Source organism: Silurus meridionalis, chromosome 20 (assembly GCF_014805685.1).
Source record: "Silurus meridionalis isolate SWU-2019-XX chromosome 20, ASM1480568v1, whole genome shotgun sequence".
Taxonomy (NCBI): Eukaryota; Metazoa; Chordata; class Actinopteri; order Siluriformes; family Siluridae; genus Silurus; species Silurus meridionalis.
Genome location: NC_060903.1, coordinates 18536305 through 18560147, shown reverse-complemented (window position 1 = coordinate 18560147; position 23843 = coordinate 18536305). Strand labels below are relative to the sequence as shown.

The window sequence follows — 23843 nt, the reverse complement described above, 5'->3', positions numbered from 1 at the left end:
TCAAAGACACATATGCCATGCCTCCTTTTTTAAGATTAAAGGCACATAGGCCACACCTCCTTTACTGGTAAATATAGACAGGTTGGTCACATTTTTTTTATGTTGTTTATTTACAAGAAATAAAAGGCCATGCCTCTTTCATAGTGACTAATAAAGAAAGAAGACACGCCTCCTTTACTTTGACTACATTAATGCATTATGAAGCAAAAGAAAGAACGCACACAGTTTAACGTAAACACTGGATTTAACTCACCAATGAAAATTAAACTTAAAATGCCAAGGTTTAAAGATCCTTTAAAACTGTCGTAAAGACTGTAGTGATGGTTGGGGCCTAATATTCTAGGCCCTGATCGACATTCTTCTTTCTGAGACACATCCAGCGTGCTACATAATTAGCACAGTAGCTATATTTACTACCTAAATGTTCTCGTTTTATGTATGCTAGCTTTGGTTAGTTGTGTAGCACTAATGTGCTAGTTCGGCTTTTATTCACTTGACTAGCTTGTGGTCACAAATGTAGCATGTTTGCTTGCTAGTTTAGCTTTGACGAATTTAATTGAATGGGTTAGCATTTTCTTACTAACCTAGCTTCTTTCACTAAGTTTGATTTGGTAAAAAGGCTGGTTTGCACAAGCTTGTACTGTTGGATAGTTTCAGTTAGACATATTTGATTGATACTCACTCGTTAGCATATCTTTTTTTCAGAATTTTTTTTTTGTCATTTTGCTTATTAGCTTAGCTCTTGCTTGTAGGTCAGCATTCAGTTGATTAGTATAGAATGGATTTTTAGCTACTAGTTCTTTAAGAACTTGTTAGTGATGATGGAATTGTTGGTACCTCATCTAGAGAGCTGACAAAGTTGCTTCTTTTTATATGAACTAGCATCGTGAGAAACTCACAGCTTGACTATCAGGTAGAATTTGGAATATTCAGAAATATTTCTCCTGTTTATAGAATGTACATTAAAGGTACTTTATTCCATGAACAGGTGTTGAGGCTAAGTGCTAACTTAAAGTACATAGTGATGTAATCCTTACAGGTTCCTCTGCAGCTCTTTAAAAAAAAATCACCGCCATTACAAAGTAATGAGGCATTAAATTAGATTCGGACACACACCCGGCAATGATCTTTTATCTTCCAGAACCTTCCAGCATGGCCGGTTTAGCTCAGCGAGAGTTGCCGTTGCGAGCGGTGTCATCATGTCGGAACGAGCCGAAGAAACGCTGTGGCTGCCTGTTGAATTTCATGAGAGTGAAGGAGGCATCAAAATAATCGTGCTGATGCTCTCACTGTATTGTTTTCTTTTTATGAATCACTGCAGTGGAGCAGGGTGTTATGGAGAACGTGTGGAGAACCTCTACAGTGATAAGCTTGAGACACCAGAATTGCGCAACGAGACCAAAAATACAAACATAAACAAGCCAGGTTTATCAGGCAGCTTCTTCTGATCATCATGTGTCATTCATGGCTCCCTCAAGTTTCTTCCTATTATCTCAACATCTCAATATTTTTAATGAGTTGCTCGGAGCTATATTCCGCTAACTACAGTTTCAACTCTAGGTCTAACGATAAATGATTGTGTTTGTTAATTTGTATGTGTAAGAAATTGCTATAATATCAAAAGTATGTTCATTATTAAATTATTATTATTTTCAGATAACAGGCCACGCCCCTTTTAGGAAGCTGGGTGCATTCAGAATTCAGATGCAGTTAAGTTTTTAATAATGATCAAATGGTTAGCATTAAGGCAATGGCTCAGGATTTAGAGTTTACACTAAAGATTGTGTGTGTGTGTGTGTGTGTGTGTGTGTGTGTGTGTGTGTGTGTGTGTACTGATTTGTGTAGCCATTTTCTTTTCTTGTCTCAATCACACGCCATTTCCGCGAATTCCATTAAACCCAGTAATGTTAGCGTTGTGCAGCATTAACACACAATTGGCTTTGTTCTTCACCGCCTCTTTCTGACAGTTTTCCCCTGAGGAATGCTCCCTCTGAGAACCATTGTGAACACGCGCAGCCTTGGCCGTGTGTTTGTGTGTGTGTGTGTGTGTGTGTGTGTGTGTGTGTGTGTGTGGACACACAAACGCTGCTTTATGAATACCAAGGCTGTTCATTTGAGCTTTATCTAGAAGGTCCACCAATTCTGAGAATAAAAGATTAGACACAGCCTCCGATTCGTAAAGGGAACAAATGTACAATAAAGCACACACACACACACACACACACACACACCTATATCAGTGTATTTACACACTGTCTTATGTGAACAGTAAATACAAGGAAAGGGAATGAAAGCGGACACACGTTCAGTATAAAACACACAATGGTCTGTTTTTATAATCAGAAAGAGTAAATATCAAACCCCAGCGAGGGATCGAGACGTACAGCTTCACGAGGAGAACATAGAACTCCTGAAGTGTATATAAGTACGGGTGATAACGGCAGGTGTAGGTGTGAGGTGTTACAGGATGTTAGTGCATGATGTGAAGGTAAAGAACAATCGCTTCATTTTTGTGTCTCGAGCTGTTTATGAAAATCACCGTATTCACCATATAAGTTCCACCACATGCAAAACTCCTCCATGGAGCTCAATAAGGTCATTAGGAAACGTGTACTCTCTCACTCTTCCTCTCGCACTGTTTCTCCTTATCTTTTCCTGCTTTACCTATCGCTTCTTCTTCATATCTCCTGCCCTTTCTCTTTATTTAGCTTTATCTCTCCGTACCCTTCTTGTCTCGTCTATTCTCCACTCATTCTCTCTCTCTATGTCTTTATCTCCCTTTTTACTCTATCTCTCTTTCTGTGCTCACTTTTCTCTTTTATCTTCCTCTCGGATTGCATTCATTCTCTCTCTCTCTCTCTCTCTCTCTCTCTCTCTCTCTCTCTCTTTTAGACACACACACACACACACACACACACACACACACACACACACACACACAGCAGTGTTAAGTTATAAGTTATGTTGCATGTATACACTCTATAGAAAGATTCCTGTATAGGTAGTTGTGTGTGTATAATTTTTTACTTTAATGTTTAGTGTTGTGTGTATAGTGTTGGTTGTGTATAGTTTGTTATGTAGAGTGTTGTGTGTGTAAAGTGGTGCATGTGTTGGGTGTATAGTGTGTGTAGTATGTTGTGTGTGTAGTGTGCTGCATGTGTAGTGTGCTGTGTGTAGTGTTGTGTGTATAGTGTGCTGTTTGTAGAATATTTTCTGTATAGTGTGTTGTAGTGTGTTGTAGTGTATAGTTTTGTGTGTGTGGAGAGTGGTGTATGAAGTGTGCTGTGTGTGTAGAATGTGGGTGTAGTGTTTTGTTTGTAGAATAATGTGTGTGTAGTGTGTTGTGTGTGTGTATAGAGTGTTGTGTGTTTATGAGTGTAGTGTGTGTAGAGTGTGTTTTGTGTGTATAATGTTGTGTGTAGACTGCTGTGTGTGCTTTCATCTTGTATATTATCTTTCATTTATATGTCTGGTATAAATAGTGTAAAAGATGAAACATAAATATATAAATACGAATACACAACAATACATAATTAAACACAAAAATAAAAAACTAGAAGAGAAGCTGGACCCTTTTGATGTGTACAGATGTGTAATGTGTACAGATGTGTGTAGTTCTGTGTAGAGTTGTTAGATGTGTGACGTGTAGACATGTCTAAATTTGTGCAGATGTGTAAAGATGTGTGCAGATGACTGCATATGTGTGTAGATATGTGTAAGTGTGTGCAGATGTGTGTATATTTGTGCAGATGTGTGTATATGTGTATATGTGCAGATATGTGTAAGTGAGTGCAGATGTGTGTAGATTTGTGCAGATGTGTATATGTGTATGTGTGCAGATATGTGTCAGTGTGCAGATGTGTGTAGATTTGTGCAGATGTGTGTATATGTATGTGTGCAGATATGTAAGTGTGTGCAGATGTGTAGATTTGTGCAGATGTGTGTATATGTGTATGTGTGCAGATATGTGTCAGTGTGTGCAGATGTGTAGATTTGTGCAGATGTGTGTATATGTGTATGTGTGCAGATATGTGTAAGTGAGTGCAGATGTGTGTAGATTTGTGCAGATGTGTGTATATGTGTATGTGTGCAGATATGTGTCAGTGTGTGCAGATGTGTGTAGATTTGTGCAGATGTGTGTATATGTGTATGTGTGCAGATATGTGTAAGTGTGTGCAGATGTGTGTAGATTGTGCAGATGTGTGTATGTGTGTATATGTGCAGATATGTGTAAGTGAGTGCAGATGTGTAGATTTGTGCAGATGTGTGTATATGTGTATGTGTGCAGATATGTGTCAGTGTGTGCAGATGTGTGTAGATTTGTGCAGATGTGTGTAGATGTGTGTATGTGTGCAGATATGTGTGTGCAGATGTGTGTAGATTTGTGCAGATGTGTGTATATGTGTGCAGGTATGATGTGTGTAGATGAGTGTATATGTGTGCAGATATGTGTCAGTGCGTGCAGATGTGTGTAGATGTGTGCAGTTGTGATGTGTGTAGATGTGTGATGTGTAGATGTGTGCAGATATGTCAGTGTGTGCACATTTGTGCAGATGTGTGTATATGTGTATAGATATGTGTCAGTGTGTGCAGATGTGTGCAAATGTGTAGATTTGTGCAGATGTGTATATGTGTGTAGATATGTGTCAGTGTGTGCAGATGTGTGTAGATTTGCAGATGTGTGTATATGTGTGTATATGTGTGCAGATATGTGTCAGTATGTGCAGATGTGTGCAAATGTGTGTAGATTTGTGCAGATGTGTGTATGTGTGTAGATATGTGTCAGTGTGTGCAGATGTGTGTAGATTTGTGCAGATGTGTGTATATGTGTGTAGATATGTGTCAGTGTTTGCAGATGTGTGCAAATGTGTGTAGATTTGTGCAGATGTGTGTAGATATGTGTCAGTGTGCAGATGTGTGTAGATTTGTGCAGATGTGTATATGTGTGTATATGTGTGCAGATATGTGTCAGTATGTGCAGATGTGTGTATATGTGTGTAGATGTGTGCAGGTGTGATGTGTGTAGATGTGTGATGTGTGTAGATGTGTGTGTGTAGATGAGTGTAGATATGTGTCAGTGTGTGCAGGTGTGTGTAGATTTGTGCAGAAGAGTGTAGATATGTGTCAGTGTGTGCAGATGTGTGCAGATGTGTAGATTTGTGCAGATGTGTGTATATGTGTATATGTGTGCAGATATGTGTCAGTGTGTGCAGATGTGTGTAGATTTGTGCAGATGTGTGTATATGTGTGTATATGTGTGCAGATATGTGTCAGTGTGTGCAGATGTGTGTATATGTGTAGATATGTGTCAGTGTGTGCAGATGTGTGTGTAGATGTGTGATGTGTAGATGAGTGTATGTGTGTAGATTTGTGCAGATGTGTGTATATGTGTGTGTGCAGATATGTGTCAGTGTGTGCAGATGTGTAGATTTGTGCAGATGTGTGTATATGTGTATGTGTGCAGATATGTGTAAGTGTGTGCAGATGTGTGTAGATGTGTGCAGATGTGCAGATGTGTGTATATATGTGTAGATATGTGTCAGTGTGCAGATGTGTAGATTTGTGCAGATGTGTGTATATGTATGTGTGCAGATATGTGTAAGTGAGTGCAGATGTGTGTAGATTTGTGCAGATGTGTGTATATGTGTATGTGTGCAGATATGTGTCAGTGTGTGCAGATGTGTGTAGATTTGTGCAGATGTGTGTATATGTGTATGTGTGCAGATATGTGTAAGTGTGTGCAGATGTGTATATTTGTGCAGATGTGTGTATATGTGTGTATATGTGCAGATATGTGTAAGTGAGTGCAGATGTGTAGATTTGTGCAGATGTGTGTATATGTGTATGTGTGCAGATATGTGTCAGTGTGTGCAGATGTGTGTAGATTTGTGCAGATGTGTGTAGATGTGTATGTGTGCAGATATGTGTCAGTGTGTGCAGATGTGTGTAGATTTGTGCAGATGTGTAGATGTGTGCAGGTGTGATGTGTAGATGAGTGTATATGTGTGCAGATATGTGTCAGTGTGCAGATGTGTGTAGATGTGCAGTTGTGATGTGTGTAGATGTGTGACGTGTGTAGATGAGTGTAAATATGTGTCAGTGTGTACATTTGTGCAGATGTGTATATGTGTATAGATATGTGTCAGTGTGTGCAGATGTGTGCAAATGTGTAGATTTGTGCAGATGTGTGTATATGTGTGTAGATATGTGTCAGTGTGTGCAGATGTGTAGATTTGTGCAGATGTGTATATGTGTGTATATGTGTGCAGATATGTGTCAGTATGTGCAGATGTGCAAATGTGTGTAGATTTGTGCAGATGTGTATGTGTGTAGATATGTGTCAGTGTGTGCAGATGTGTAGATTTGTGCAGATGTGTATATGTGTGTAGATATGTGTCAGTGTTTGCAGATGTGCAAATGTGTGTAGATTTGTGCAGATGTGTGTAGATATGTGTCAGTGTGTGCAGATGTGTAGATTTGCAGATGTGTGTATATGTGTGTATATGTGTGCAGATATGTGTCAGTATGTGCAGATGTGTATATGTGTGTAGATGTGTGCAGGTGTGATGTGTGTAGATGTGTGATGTGTGTAGATGAGTGTATGTGTGTAGATGAGTGTAGATATGTGTCAGTGTGTGCAGGTGTGTGTAGATTTGTGCAGAAGAGTGTAGATATGTGTCAGTGTGTGCAGATGTGTGCAGATGTGTAGATTTGTGCAGATGTGTATATGTGTGTATATGTGTGCAGATATGTGTGTGCAGATGTGTGTAGATTTGTGCAGATGTGTGTATATGTGTATATGTGTGCAGATATGTGTCAGTATGTGCAGATGTGTATATGTGTGTAGATGTGTGCAGGTGTGATGTGTAGATGTGTGATGTGTAGATGAGTGTATGTGTGTAGATGAGTGTAGATATGTGTCAGTGTGTGCAGGTGTGTGTAGATTTGTGCAGAAGAGTGTAGATATGTGTCAGTGTGTGCAGATGTGCAGATGTGTGTAGATTTGTGCAGATGTGTGTATATGTGTGTATATGTGTGCAGATATGTGTCAGTGTGCAGATGTGTAGATTTGTGCAGATGTGTATATGTGTGTATATGTGCAGATATGTGTCAGTGTGTGCAGATGTGTGTATATGTGTGTAGATGTGTGCAGGTGTGATGTGTGTAGATGTGTGATGTGTAGATGAGTGTATGTGTGTAGATGGGTGCAGATTGTGTCAGTGTGTGCAGGTGTGTGCAGATGCGTGCAGATGTGTAGATGTGTGATGTGTAGATGAGTGTAGATATGTGTCAGTGTGTGCAGATGTGTGCAGATGTGTGTAGATTTGCAGATGTGTGTATATGTGTGTATATGTGTGTATATGTGTGCAGATATGTGTCAGTGTGTGCAGATGTGTGTAGATTTGTGCAGATGTGTGTATATGTGTATAGGTGTGATGTGTAGATATGTGATGTGTGTAGATGAGTGTATATGAGTGTAGATGTGCAGATATGTGTCAGTGTGTGCAGATGTGTGTAGATTTGTGCAGATGTGTGTATATGTGTACAGGTGTGATGTGTGTAGATATGTGATGTGTAGATGAGTGTATATGAGTGTAGATGTGTGCAGATATGTGTCAGTGTGTGCAGATGTGTGTAGATTTGTGCAGATGTGTGTATATGTGTACAGGTGTGATGTGTAGATATGTGATGTGTAGATGAGTGTATATGAGTGTAGATGTGTGCAGATATGTGTCAGTGTGTGCAGATGTGTGTAGATTTGTGCAGATGTGTGTAGATGTGTGCAGGTGTGATGTGTGTAGATGAGTGTATATGAGTGTAGATGTGTGCAGGTGTGATGTGTGTAGATTAGTGTATATGTGTGTAGATGTGTGCAGATATGTGTCAGTGTGTGCAGGTGTGTGCAGATGCGTGCAGATGTGTGTAGATGTTTTCTTACCCTGAGCGTTAGAATGGAGGAACCAGGTGCTGATTAAAGGCGTGCCTGCGTCAGTCTGCGGAGTCTCGCAGCGTGGAGCCGAGACTGGATTTGGTTTTGTAGTCGTGGATCTGCAGCACGTTGCCACGAGCGCTGTGACTCAGAGCCCTCGCTCAGGGAATCGGTGTGTCCTTGCACTTCTTCTCTGCTGAGGTAAAAGCTTTTGAAATGCCATAGCGGGGATTTCTGAGAAGCGGCTTGTCACCCGAGTTAAAAGCGTAGATCTGAGCGCGAGGTCTGGGTCCTCTCGAGCCACGGCGGTCTCGCTGGAGTTAAGACGACTTTTGGCTACGTTCGATCTCAGCGCTGGAACTTTTAGCTTGGTGGGTAACTATCAGAGTTTTATATCAACGTGGCGACTTCAAAAGGACTCCAAACACCTTGTTTTTAACTTTAAAGAATGTTATTGTGAAAAGCCGTTCAAGAACACGATGGACCACCTCAAAAGTTTAACATTTAAAAGCTCGGAAGATTATTTTAATTCTCCGAATGTCCTTCTGACGTCATCAAACAGAGGACGTTCCTTGCTCCCTGGGAATACTTCTAAGGTGGATTCTTCCAACTTTTTCTTTTCTTCTTATGAGTCTTATGTTAAACAATCAGAGGATAAGAAACTAAATGCTTTGGCATCTTCTACACTGAAGCATGTAAAAGAAAATAGGATGTCCTGTAGATAATGAAGTGGAAATGGGTTGATTTTTGCATGCTTATTTTATCCAGACATGGCAACCCTGTAAGGCAAAGGGGTAAAGAAAGAGTGATAGTAGTTTTAAAAAAAGATAAATCATGTTTAGGTTTGTCCAAGGGTTTCTCCTGTCAACCCAAGGATGATAATCTGTACAGTGTGTGTGTGTGTGTGTGTGTGTGTGTGTGTGTGTGTGTGTGTGTGCGGGAAGTATTTTATATTCATAGGTACATTCTAACTTTTGACATCTTCTCAGTGTGCCAGGAAATGGAAAGAGAGAGTCAGAATGTGAAACAGAGACAGCGGCCAGGGGCCGAGGCCCATTAACAAGCTGTCTGCTGAAAACACTGAAAAAGTGAAAGAGTGAAAGAATTATAACTTTAAAAAGCTGGAAGAAGTTTAGGAGGAGTTTAAGATGCTGAGACGACGGATGTGGCAGATCAGGAGAATAAAGGAAACGATTGATGAGGTGAAGGAGGAGAAGATAAGGACAGAGAAAAAAGAGAAAAAGAGAGAGAGGACAGAAGAATCGAGGTGTAGATAGAAAAGTCTGTGATTAAATATTATATTTAAGAACTCTTTAATTCTGTGTTGATTAAAGAAATCATTTAAATCATTTATCCTTTATTGTATTTATCGTATATTTCCTGCTTTCTGTATTACATATTAATGTTCAGGTGCATCATACAGAATAAACAGATGCACATGTTCTATTCATTTTTAGGGTTTCTTTTCCTTTTTTTTGTTTTTTTAATACAAAATTCTTCAGGGTTCTGCAGGAGACTCTACATAGAGAACCCACACATCCTGCAGAACTCATCAATCACCGTGTACACCAACACCAACATCAACACCAGCATGCAGGACACCAACATGCTCCTCTCTCTTTCTTTGTTTTTTCATCTGATTGCATACTCATCATTCATTCATTCGTCCATTCATTCATTCATTCATTTGTTCATTCATTCATTCATCCATCCAGTGTGTGCATCCATCCTATTTACTTATTCATCTCTCGTACCCATTCTTTCATTCATTTTTTACACAATCTTCTATTTGCCACTCTATCCATTTATTCATCCATTTATCTATCTGTCCATTTATCCATCCACCCGTTCACTACTCCATTCATACATTCATTCATTTAGCTACACACCCAATTAATTCTGTCATTCATTTATCTATCCACCCAATTACCCTTTCACCAATTCATCCACCCATGTGTCTATCTATTTATCCATCCATCCATCCATCCATCCATCCATCCATCCATCCATCCATTTACCTACCCACCCCATTAACACATTTATTCATTAATTCATTTATCTATCCATCCATCCTTTTAACCATCCATCCATCCATACATACATACATATATTTTCTCTATTCATTGTATCACCAGAAAAGGTGTGAGGGTTTGTACCCTAACGTACCCTGACGTTTTGACTGATGGTGTAGAAAGCGAGGGATGTGTTAGAGACTCTTTATACGCAGAGGTTTGTAACTTAAAGCTCCTCTGATTTAATGTGGCTTTAACATTCTCAGTAAACATTCTCACTCCATTAACCTTCAGAGCTCATTCCATAGCTGCCATGTTAGCAGCTAACAGAGCACTGAACTACGTTACCCATCAGCCCCTGCACATCACATGGTCTCACGTGCACCTGTGAGACGTTTATAAGCAGGTTTGGTTCTGGCTTTAAATGAGTTAATTTAAATGAGTTAAATGCTGGTCTGGTTTACGTGTTAAACGTATTAATAAATCATCAGCACACACACACACACACACACACACACACACACTACGTCTAAACATGAAAACCCTGACAGTAACACATGCAGGTCTTCCAGTTTCTCTCCAACATGCAATGAAAGAGTAGAGTGTGAGAATGTGGTAAATCGTATACTTATTGATCGCTGCGATTTTCCTCTTCTTCTCTCTTCTCTCTCTTTCTGCCCAACACACAGTCTCAGAATGGCTTTTCTCTCCCCTGGGTCAAGTCATCCTTCACTCCTCCACTCCTCCACACCAAGATTCTCAGCTCACTGGTCCGTGCCTGCATCGGATATACGGATGGATATTAACTCGTGTTTTAGCCGAATCCTCATATCAAACGTGCAGAAAATAACAGAAAATAATGAGAACATAAAATCGAAATTACGAGAGAAAAGAAATGAATCATGTGTAAAGATACACTGAAAAATGAATTCATTCTGAAAAATAAATCCAGCAGGAATCACATGAGAAATTTATTAATCCCTTTAAAAACCATATTTAAAGAAATGAACGTAGAAATCACATGGGGGGGAAAATTCATTGTTACAGATAAAGGAATCACGGAAAAATAAAACTAAGCATATAAGAATCACGTGTAATAATGATGTAAAAACTAAAAATGTAATGTAAAGAGACAAAATGAATCATGTTGTAATCACATGCTTTTTTTTGTGTAATTGTGTAAATAAAATAGTTTGATGTAAAAAAAAAAAACGAAACCAAATAAAATCCGATGTAAAAAAAATCGAATCTAAACAGTGCGTTTATGAATTTCACGTAAATGTTCTATTTTAAAAAGACAGTAATCCCAGAAACACGTTTTCCTGATGTGTGTAAATATGACGCCTACGCAGTGGAATCCCAGCCCACACGCTGCTCCACCAGGTCTTTAATTTTGGATATAAAAACGTAATCTCGTCCTCTTTCCACGAGCGAATGGAGTGATTTGCATTTCACTCTGTTATATTCCACAGCGACACGAGAAAACACCGCGATGCGTCGTGTCACGTGTTAATTAACTCTCTTAAGAGCTGTTGACAAACATCGCTCCGTAAAGGTCAGGAAGCTCTTCAGATGAAGTACACGTGAGATAAGAAGTGAAGGTGATATGTTTCTTAGTGGGAAAAAAACCCACAGGCGTAACGGAAGAAAACGTTGACGGTATCCTTGTTTTTTTTAGTGGGACGCAGCTGGGAATGAAATCTACAGCCCCTGAAAATCCACTAATCGAAGCACAGACCTTTCTGCTGATTTCTGAGCAGCGTTTCCTTCCTGACTGAAGATCTCAGACAGGATCTAATCTGCTTCATGTTTTCTTAGGCTTCAGGTTTTAGCACGGATTTGTAATATGAATCTGAGCTTCATCGTATCCATGTGTTTTATGGGATTTTGGTATTATGTTTACATTTAATTGACTCCCTCATCCAGCGAGACCTACAATTACCTCTTTCAACTAAACTGCTGAGGGTTTAGGTTTTTGCTCGGTTGTGCTGAGATTGGGGGAGTGGGAGATCAGTGGTTAAGGTGCTGGGTTATTGATCAGACGGTCAGGGGTTCAAGCCCCGGTATCGCCAAGCTGCCACTCTTGGGCCCTTGAGAAAGGCCCTTAATCCTCTGTGCTCCAGGGGCACCGTATCATGGCCGACCCTACGCTCTGACCCCACCTGGGATATGCGAATTTCACAAATTTCACCCTGCTGTAATGTATATGTGACAAATAAAGTCTATTTGAAGTTACAAAATACCACTCAGAAGTCCAACATCCAAACCACTGAGCTACAGTAAAGGCCAGATGTGTTTCTGCCGCAGTGAAAAATGAGCATTGAGAGACTAAAGGCGAACTAATCGTGGATAAAGTCATAAAAAACAGTCTGTTCACGCGATTTCTCTGTAGGTCTATAAAATACCTAATAATATCTTCTTCTTACACCACAGAGCTGCTGAACTCTAAATCCTAACTGGTGTTGGTTTATTGTTATAAGTTCAACACACTCGTCCTCACGTGTAAAGTGTATACTGAGTTCCTCCTTATAAATGCATATAAAACGAATCGTACATTGCAATTGTGAACTTTTTTTATGTCATAGAGTCTCCAGTTTCAGCGGCGCATTGCTCTGAACTTTATTTAATAAGATCCAAAAAATGTCAAGTTCAAAGCAAAGCAATGCATTTTATGATTTGTTCATGTTCTCAAGCAGTCACTGGAGAACATGAACAAATCATGACATCATGAATAAAACACTTGGCAGGTATAAACTATGGTTCTGAATGTTATACTTTTACAGAAACCGTAGTAACTGCTGTACCTGGTCAGAGGTATGTTTTGTAAAAAAATAAAACCAGCTGAATTTGATAAAGTTTATCACAGACAAACAAAAAGTAAGAACCGTTGTTGATGCAGTGATGTAGCTGAGGTTGAGGAACGGTTCAGTGTTTTCCGCTATAGGCCCCACCCACTTAATTCTACAAATAAATACAGTATAAATGCAAATAGTTTGATCATTGACCAAATAGTGATTTTACCTGCTCGAGACACACTTCAGCTTTTGTGCTTGTTTTTGTGACCACAGTTTCTAGATCTTATGAACAACATTTATGCATTTGTTTTTGTGGGTTTTTGTCATGGGTTCATCTGCCATTGCACACTTCGATGAGCTTTAATGAGTGTTTTTGTAAAAGTTTTCAAATCTGTCTTGTTGTATGTACAAAGAAATTTATCAGTTCATAATTATGCGAGTGACAATTACACACACTGCACTATGTCATGCTTTTAAAATGAGATGCTGTGATCGTTCATGGAGAGCGGATGGCTAATAAGAATAAATGCACTCTTAGAATGCCAACAATCTCTTTGTCTTTCTCTCTCTGAGCTACATCTTCATTTTAATCCTCTTTGGTGGCAAAAAATAGCATCATCAGTCCATATTTTAAGGGAAACACAGGCTTCAGTTTGCTGATTCGCACCATTGCCATGTTGACTGAGTGCCATATGTCAGTGCTGCTGAATCGCTACATGCTAATCCCTGCTCGCTAACTCGATTTAGATTAGAACTTTCAAAAGACACGTGTTAGCTGTTAATTGGGATCCACTTTAATTAGACTTCCAGCGGTTTCAGGATTTGATTATATCTGATATTCTCAGTTGTGATTCGTCGGAAGGTGATTGAGCTCACAACTCTGTAGGTGTAGAAAGTTATTTATTATTGTTTTTATAGCACCAATATATTTGTGAATACACACGGATGGTACCATGAGCACTCCACAGAAACAGATTAAAACCGTGTGTTATCATTGTTAGGGTGAAGTTTTTTATGGGGTGCACAATTATGGAAAGAGTTTCAAGTTTTGTGTACCAAAAACTTTTTTGTGGTTTTTTTTTTGGTCTACTGACCTCAAGAGTGTTTCACAACTAGTAAATGCTACTACACTAGGTTACTATCTGTTTGGGTTTCCTCACAAACTGCTTCATAAACTTCAGTTGGTCCAGAACTCAGCTGCCCCATATAATTCCTAGAACCTCCTCCATCGAGCAGATCTCTCCTATCCTCTATCTTCTACACTGGCTTCCTGTCAAATATTAAATACAGTACAAGATTCTGCTTCTCACTTTTAAAGCTCTTTATAATCTTGGACCCTCATATCACTCTGACTTCATACTTACATTCGGAAATGCACTTTTAGATCTTCCTCATCTGCTTCCCTCACTGTACCTTCTGTTTGCTTAGACACTATACATTCAGCTGGGCTGCTCTTCATCGTTGGAATTCTCTTCCACAATCTATATGAGAAAGTGATTCTCTAAACCTCTTTTTCATCATGTCTTAAAACTTATTTGTTCAGATGAGCCTTTTCTGATTCATTTTAACAGTTAAACAGCTGTTGTTTGTGTTGATTTTTATGATTATCACTCAATTGTGTGGCGTCCCTCAGTGTTTCAAAGGGCACCTTTAAATTTATTATTATTATTATTATTATAAAATAAAAATGATTAGAATGATCATTCCTGTTTATCACACCACCACCACCACGTGCCCATGATGATTTTCCTACTACTGCATGCCATCAAGAGATTTATTCCTAATACGGAGATGGACATCACCTTTTCAGGAGGCTATAAAGACGTACATTTGCTTGTCTATAATGACATGATATTGTTGCCTACTTCCTTAAAGCAGAATGTTCTGGAATTAGATTAGTTTGGTTTTTAATCTGGCATGCGTGGGTGTGCTGTCAGCTCGCTTCCATGAACAACCCTATTGCTTACCTCTTAACTTTCTGCTTAGCTGCAAGCTCCTGGCTAACAATAGCCTCTTTTTCTCTAAGCGAATGTGACAGCGCAGGTTCAGTGAATCGAGCAGCTGCGGCCTACTGAAACCCTGAATGTTTATTCAGCAATAAGCAGCGTAGTCCTGTAACTACTCCAGACTGCTAATGCAACACGCCCTGAAGCTCTCTCCTGTTTATTCGCACTCCAGCATAACAATGTACATCCGACACATCAACCCAGATTTTCCTCTTTTGCTCAAAACTCACGGTTCCGTTTTATTCTCTGGAAGTTGTGGGATCTCCGGTTAAACATTTATAAATGATTGTGTGATAAAATCGCTTATGTTTTTGTCTTACACACTTTCACTTCCTCTCATGAGGAATATAGAACGTTTTTGGATTTGGTAGCATGAAGTTTTTTCTCTTCACTCGAACCAGGAGACCTAAACTTTAGGGTCTTGGCAATGCCCCTGTGCACAAATCCAGCTCCATGATGATATGAAAAAGACCATAATGTGGCGTGAAAAATCTTTATCCTCTTTATCCTCATCATGGGGCAATCAATCAGTTAATCAATCAATCAATCAGTCAATTAAATAATCAATCAATCTTTCATTCTTTCTTTCTAGCTTCCAAACTGTATGACTTTTTGAGAAAATACAAAAGGACAATACAGACATGTAGCCGAGTACATTCCCATTACACAAGATCCAAAAGTATTTCTACATACTTTCTATCAAACATGTCCCTGTGTACACGCTACAATAATAACATATTATCCTGAGCGCATTAATATACTGAAAACATGCAGGACTTCCGTCGGGAAAACGAATTCAAATGCAGGACTGGACAGCGTGGTGGTCTAATGAGATGTAAGTGCGTTCTCCTGGGATGCTGCAGCGTTTCAACACAAGCTCTGTAACTGTACGAGAACTGTCATCACTTCATCGCTATTTGAGGCTTGTAATTAACAAAACACATTTTTTCCCTCAAGGTACCTAGCACGTTCAAATTGCCTTGAAGACTTCTTACAGCTTTAACGGACTCCTGAAGGAACGGAAAGAAAACGCTCAAAAAAAGCACATACACCAGCCAGCTGTCATTGGTTCTGAGATTAGCATGACTGAGTGACAAGTTATTTACTGTTTTTAGCCATATTAGCATTTTTGAGTGACATTTTCTTTCACCATTCTATTTTCATCTATATCAGGTAGATAATTAGGGTGAGCGTTTCTCTGCAGACAGCTGTGCCGACCTGTTCTGTAGTTTTATATATTAATTATAAACTTTGCCTCGATGTATCCTCATTTGGTACACCAGCATATTCGAAGCCGACCAAATTATGCAGTTGCAAAGTGTGCGGTCTTCTATTTTTTTTGACCCGGAGCCTCAGTGCCAGATTTTCTCCCAGTGCTCATGATAAACCATCTGCATAATCAGGCCATAAGAATCCTCGGTCCTCATGCAGACTCATTTTCAAGACTAATGTATTGCAAACAGCCGATATATAACCCTCCCTAACGTACCCTTGGACTCCTGCCAAAAAACATACATAGCTAAAGTCACTACATTTGTACTAACTTTTACATTTCTCAAGCCTCCGAATGATAAATTCAAAAGCACTAATTATCTCTTGTATCGTGATCCATAAAAAAGAACCTTTCCTGTAAGACTACATAATTCCCCAAGAGGGCAAAAAATTATACGCTTTACTGGTTCAAAGACAAAAAGCCAAAATAGGACATTACAGAAAAGACAGCCAATTCTTTTCTCCTCTATACATATGGATGATCCGAACAGCCCAATAGATCATCCTGGACATGTTCGGAAATAAGGAACAGGAATGTTCTGATCCATGTAATCTCTTCTTTCCTACAGGTGCAACGCTGGAAAATTTCAAGCAGCTCTGGATCTTCATCAATGTCATCGAAGCACTGTGGCATATTTTACTCTGGATACATTGCAGCTTACTTAGTATTCCAAGCTGAAGGTCCACACCGAAGCATTTCCAATGCTCACGGGGAACTGCATGCTGCTGTTCCTCTGGTTTCTCCTGGACAAGAACTTTGTTTCTCCAATGCCCAGGTGGGAAAAGGAGCACCACAGGGGTCTTGGGGACCACAGGAGTCTTAGCATGGTGGGGGTTCCAAGAGTCAAACGAGGATGGGTGTGGAACCAGTTCTTCGTGCTGGAGGAATACATGGGGTCTGAACCGCAGTATGTCGGAAAGGTAAACCACGGATCCAAGTCTGTCTGATAATAAAATCCCTTTGATGTTTATTTTTTTTTATCATTGGTATAAAATACCTTTGAACTATACAGAAGTAAAAAAAAAACAACCCTGAGGTCCGGTGTGGACATGACTGTGTTTAAGTGGACCTCCTGGAGAGCTGTTGATAGACACACCCACAGCATCCCTTATTCAGAATGTAAAATGTCGTGGGGTTTTGTAAAAGGTTAATTTGAGCACTAAACACTGTTTGAACGGTATCTTTATAAAACAAGCGAAGTAGAAAGACCTTCATAGTAACGCTCTATATTGCTAGCTAACCTCTTTGTAGATAAAGCTGCTAACTTGTTAACACCAGTAGTGACACTCAGCGAATATAACGCTCATGAAACACACATTATAATCAAACACAAGGGAGTAAAATTGCGTTCTTTTTTTAATCAGCATCCCACCAGCAAGAATTACTTGAAATTCCCCAGTAAATGTAATACCTGCTCTTCAGCCATATTTCTAAATATTTATTGTGTTTTTCTTTTGTAGAAAGAAGCAAAAAAAACAGACTCAGAATATAACACACACGTATGAATTCACTCAAGAAAAACAGTTTAGCCGTGTTTTTGTTCGTCATTTTTATTTACTGTTTTTTAAGCTCACTGGAGTCAAAGCCTCACTGCACCAAACACGACTTCACAACAAAGAGAAAACACGCATGGATTTTTATTTGACATTGAAAATTTGTCAATGAAGCCCGAATCCTTGAGCCAGTTCATACCCATTCATCATGCAATTCAGAGCTTTGATCTGAGATGTTTGCTTTTTTTGTTTGCTCTTTTCTCCTCAAAATGATCCAAAGATAAGTAAATCTGTGAATAATTGCTGGAAGAAAAAGGCAAGGTCTTAAAAATGACCAATGTGTGGATGTTGGTGAAAAGAGAGAATTTTATCGGCTTGAGTTTGGAGATTGCCTACTGATTTATGTTGACCGCAGTGGTCTAATCATCCATGAGGGATACACTATTATCCGTTGCTTATGGCTGCGTAACCTGGTGGTATAACTTGTAGCCATTGAGAGCATTGATTGTGCATTCAGCGCAAAGGCATTGGGTTAAAGGGATTTTAAATTCTCTCAGATGTTCCAAATTGAATATCAAGGCTCGGTTGTTGAGAAAGGCGAACCTTAAGCTTAAACTGGGATCACGGTCAAATTGAACCATCGAGTAGGGTCTAGTGGAGTCGTGTCAGGGCGGATGAGGGATTGGCGTGCGCTACTGTTCACGTCAGAGCTGTGACAGCCGAGTTATCACGCCCTCTTTTACGGTACAAGAAGAAGCCGAGGTCTTCGAACGCTGATTAATTTAACCTGAAGAAAAGTGGCAGCAAAACAACATCAAGCTCCTCTTGATAGGTTTAAATAAACTTCATCCTGGTTAAAAGGAAATGGGAGGAAACTGTAGATCGGCTGTAGATCAAACGATGAGAAAGTTGGATGAGGCAAAGGCTTTGAAGACTCTGGAATAGTTGAATCAAGCTTCACACTTCAGAACTTATATGTTGCACTGAAAAAGATGGACGCTCACCCTGTCCCTGAGGATGTAGCACTCATTGTTTGTTCACAGATATTGTTGAAGATTTGCTGTTTATGCTGAAATTCATCATTCTCTCTGTGAATATGATCTACGCTATTATTATTGATGTTCCTTACTTATTTACACCAAAACATTCCATATCAACATTCAATCATATTAAACTCCCCTCAGTGTATAATTTAGGACCAAATCTATGCTAACACTATGTAGACAACAGGATTGGGACACCTAAGCATAAGATGGAGGTCCATGCCGGTCCACATGTAGCCCCATTTACTGGTATAATAACCTCCATTCTTCTGAGAAGATGTTCCACTAGTTTTTGTGAAGATTCCTTCAGCCAAAAGGGTGTTAGTAAAATCAGGTACTGATGTAGATCATAGGTGAGGAGGCCTGGTGTGTCGTTCACATTCATCCCAAAGGTGTTCAATAGGGTTGGAGCTCTACAGAAAGAGATCTTCCACTCCAACCCTTGTGCACAGGAGCTGGAACAGGTTTGGGTCTCCAAGTTCAAATGAAAGGAAATTTACATTATTGCACATCTAAAGACTTCCTGTACAATTGTGTGATGTTTTGCGGATCTATTTCAGACTCCAGTTGTTCTTATTTAAACGGTATATTTAAAGCAATCAGAAGTGGAGTAGAAACAGAGTTCAGTCAGGCAGCGGTGAAAAATGGAACCTGAACAAAGGTGTCACCTCGCTGAGATCCAATCGCCAGAATCTGAACATTTTATATAAAGTGATATAAAAAAAATCAATAAAAAATAACTGTAACACCATCAGAACCAAAAGGCATTTAAAGTGTGGTTTTAACAGAAATTCAGCTCTGCAATAAAAATAATAATAATTAAAAAAGAAAGCTCAATAATAATAATAACGGGGTGAAACCTTGAGAAAAAAATTAATAACGAACGCCTGGATGCTGAAATTGTATCTTTGGTCATTCAGAGTTTATTGATATTCTCTCTAAAAGTCCATTCAACACTGGTGAGTCCAAAGATAGTCGAGTCAAATTGGTCAGAAGGTTGTTGATTGATTTTCTATAACGGCTGCTTTGGCAGCAGTGCAGCTGCAAATTGCAGCTTTGTATACATTAAGTTTTAATAAGTTCTGGTTTCTTTAGCAACGGCTCGTTCACGAGGAGCGTACGTAAACAGATAAACTGCTTCGGGGTTTGGATTATATGCAATTTGAAATTATTGGTAAATTGTTGTAGTAGAAGAAGAATAAAATGAGTTGATATAAAAAAATATTTAACTTGAATTTAACTGCATCACAACCCATTTGTTTTCCTGTAATATTATTATGACACAAGTGTGGTATTTCTTATATATGAAACCAAAAAAGGACCTGATATTTCATATTATTTATTAATATATTCATTAAATCAGGTTGCCCACATTTGAAACAATGACATGTTTTTATTAAATATATATTTTACTCATTTTATATCTGTTTTTGATAATAAACGTCGGCTTTCAAACTAAAATATCCCTTAAATATTAGTAGAGGTGGAGGCACCGATAGTTGATCGCTGGAACTTTCGGCTATCGGCAAAAATCCGTACCGATAGTTTTTCCGGCTTCTGGTCTGCTGTCCTTATGAAAGCGACCTCTAGAGGTGAACCACTGATGCCACGTAATGTTTGTTTTTACACAAGACGTCGTGCTGCACGGAGAGCGCTATATAATATTTATTACTTATAATTTATTTAATTCTATAATTATATTTATTAATGATTATATTATATTTATTTCCTTTAGCACATTTTCACATTTTAGTACTGTTTTTAATTATTTAAATTTTTGTAATAAAGTTCATTGTAAAAACTCCATACATCTTCAAAAATTCATTGTAATCAGTTGATTAATAGGTTTCGGAATCATCGATCGACGTCTAGTTATTAACCTAGCCTAATTAAGTAAGTAAATGTTTCATTTTATTAGCAATGAATCCGAAAAAAATTTTAGTAATGATGCTTTTTTAATAGCTGATATCTGTTGAATAGCGACGCTTATTTGTTTGTACAGTGCAGAACAAAAAAATAAACTAATTCAGCATTAGGAGGCAAGAAATACATTTAAAGTCATAATAAAATCTCCACAATAATTCTTGTATTTACTCCACCCGTCATTTTCTGTTCCAAACGACTCAGTAAAAAAATGATGGGGTCCTCAAAGAAAAATGTTTGGGGACCCCTGTAGTATTAAATCGTTCCAAATAGTTTATAAACCATATTGATGTAAAAATGCAGGGAAACCCGGGTTATTTAATGGTAAGTGGTGGATTTATTCAGGAAGGACACCTTTTGAAGTTCACTGTATTTCAGTATCCATTCGCTTTCTGCTCATGTGCAACAATCGTCAGAAAGATTTTTCTCCAAAAACTTCCCCGACTTTCAGACTTGTACTTTTTCGAGCGCTGAGTGCTTTAAGAGTGTGATGATTATACCACACAGCCGGTGCAATTAAGTAATCGGTAAATTTACCCCGTGCTGAGAGTCAGAGGAAGAGTGGCAGCAGTGCCAGCTCAGTGATTAAGGTTCTGTTATAGTCACTGGAAGGATGTCAGTTTAAGTCGCAGAACTGCCAGGAAAAAAATAATAATAATTGCACGCTGTAAATGCGAATTTGCACACGTATTATGACTTCACGGAGTATTTGTTCTTGTGGTGGGGCGTCTGATGAGTACAGTGGAGTAAGAAACCTCAGTTACAGCAGGATCCTGAATGATCCCACATCGCCTTTGATTCTCATTCTGACTAATCAGAAGGTGTTGATAAGTTCTCCAAGAGCAGATGCATATCACAGGTTTTTATTAACACACTCTTTTTAATACCTTATAGTGTGTGTAGTAACGGTGTGGACACCAGATGCTCCACAGAAACAGGATAGAAAAGTGTAAATTGTAGACACCTGACTATAAGATCGGTATAAGATGCTTCTTTTTGAACATCCCATTAAACAAGGGTTTTAGTAAAGTCAGGTAGTGATGTAGGTGAGAAGGTGAGGAGGTTCCTGGGGTGCAGTCAGCATTCACATTCAACCCAAAGGTGTTCAATAGGGATGGAGTGCTATAGCAGGAGATCTTCCACTCCAACCCATGGAAGCAGATGTTCATGGAGCTGGCTTTGTGCACAGGCGCATTGTCATGCTGGAACAGGTTTGGGTTTCCTAGTTCAGTAGGGTTGAGGTTGGAGATCTGGAGCAGGCCACTTAAATTCCTCCAATTTTGTGCAGTTTGAGGAAGAACCACATATTAGAAAAGAATTTATTTTGCAAATCCCAGAGAAATCCCAGATGATCGCAGGGTCAGTCGTAATACAGCACCCCTGGAGCACAGAGGGTTATGGGGCCTCTCTCAGGGGCCCCAGGAATGGCAGATCGGCAATACTGGGGCTTAAACCCCCTAAATGGAAAATCCATAGGAGAGGATGGAGAAGGCGGGTGTCAAAATACTGTTGTCCATTTACAGTGATGTGTCATTTAGAAGCAGTTTACTGTTTTTGGTAAAATGACATACTCTATTTTTGGAATGAGGGAAGGAGCGTTTATAGCTGCCATAACAAACAGAAACGAGAACAAACTTTTTCAAGCATTCTGAAAATGATCAAATTGCTAAAACGTGTTGTCTGTCTGCTGGTGCACATTATGTTCCTCCTGTATTTCCTTGTTGATTAATTAATGAGATACATTCACCTATTTTCAGACTTGGATCACTCACACACTCTCAGCAAAACCTGGTTCTTTAGAATATGATGTTTCTAAGCCAGTGGATTTGTTTTGCTCCTCTTTTCTACTTGGAAACCTTCTGCTAGATAAAGCTCTGTCCTAGAATTAACCTTTTATCCTGAGGGAAAACTGCAGCCACAGTCAAATATTCAATACACTTCATCTTGCTCTGATTGAGAAGTGAGAAATTAGAAAACTGTCGATTCTAATTGCCCTAAATAAAAAAGAAATCCATGAACCTGGGTCGAGAAGGACGGATTTGGCTGAATCAGGCTGAAAAGCAGGTGTGAAAACGAGGTGATCAGCTAGCACCGATGCAGACAGATAGCACGGATAGCTGAATCAGGATAACCCGCAACCCTGGTTAAACAGATTGATCTCAGAGAACGGAATCGAAATGAAAAAGTGTGAGTAATTGCTTTCGTGTGAGGAGCAATCAGCCTTTTACACGGAGGATAGATTATCTCAGAGGGACAATCTGTTCTGTCTGTGTGACCTTTAAAACAAGAATTCATCATGCTATCATCATTAAGATACTAACGCCAGTGTAACCCCAAGTACGTCTCACGAGGGGACGCCGGCAGCCGACATCCTCAGCAGCGTGAATGGAGATTGAGTGAGGGTCTTTATTCATAACCCCAACCTTAATGATGTCCCTTTTTATAGAAGATTAACCATATATAAATAAAGTGGAACACGAAGCCCATTTATATCCCCCTGTTATGACTAGAGGATTATCTTGTACCATAAAGCCAGCTCAGGGCTGAGGAATGAAGTCCTTTATGCAGAAGTCCTTTATGCTTCAGCAAAAGGGACATTTTCATTCATTTGACTTGATTTACATATTTGAAAAAGCCACTTGAAGTTTTTGTGCCTATATGAATTACGTCTACACTCGAGACAAAATGCTTTTGCTCGAGCTCGATCTACTGCCGATCCTAAATTCCCCTCGGTGTGAAGGAGTGTGGGTTGATGGTGTCCTGTAATGGACTGGTGTCTCATTTAAGGCAGATTCACACCCACAGCTCCCAGGATAGTTTCTGGTTCCAAAGTGATTCGTGTTTAATGAGAATGAACACTGAAGCACTTACTGAACCATAAAATGGACAAGTTGGTTGTCTACACAATTATATTGTGTGTCCTGATTATTCTGTAGAATCTTGTTAGAGTAAGAACAGAAGCTGTAACTTTCCCAATGCAAAGACAAGATGATTAAAAAACTTTTTATGGCATTATCTTTTAGAATTACAGCAAAATCAGAAAGTATTCAGTGTGTGTGTGTGTGTGTGTGTGTGTGTCTGTGTCTGTGTGTGTATTTACAAAGAATGACCAATCCACCAATCCATTAGCCACAGTGGAAGTGCAATCAAAGTGTAGAATCATCTCAAATACGATCCAGAGAAATGGAAAATGAACCTGAGCTGCATTTTGCTGTAGAAAACAATGTAAACATGAAGTATTTCAGTGTGATATTTTGGGGTGTGAATAATTTCTGAATGTTCTGTAAAAGTGGTGCAATGAGCAGTGTTGCTACTCCGAGGGTGTCGGGTTCGATTCTGTGTAGAGTTCTTCAGGTTCCCCCTGGTGT

General features: G+C 39.2%; 1 protein-coding gene across 2 annotated transcripts in view; it reads left to right on the top strand.

The window, feature by feature from the left end:
* cdh12a (cadherin 12, type 2a (N-cadherin 2)) overlaps nucleotides 1-23843 on the top strand; it is a 45234-nt gene that overhangs the window by 1045 nt on the left and 20346 nt on the right. For both annotated transcript variants that reach the window (XM_046876661.1, XM_046876662.1), the window contains exon 2: nucleotides 16585-16936. In XM_046876661.1, coding sequence (XP_046732617.1) covers nucleotides 16718-16936 — 219 coding nt within the window. In that variant the 5' untranslated portion in view covers nucleotides 16585-16717. The remainder of the gene's footprint in view (nucleotides 1-16584; nucleotides 16937-23843) is intronic.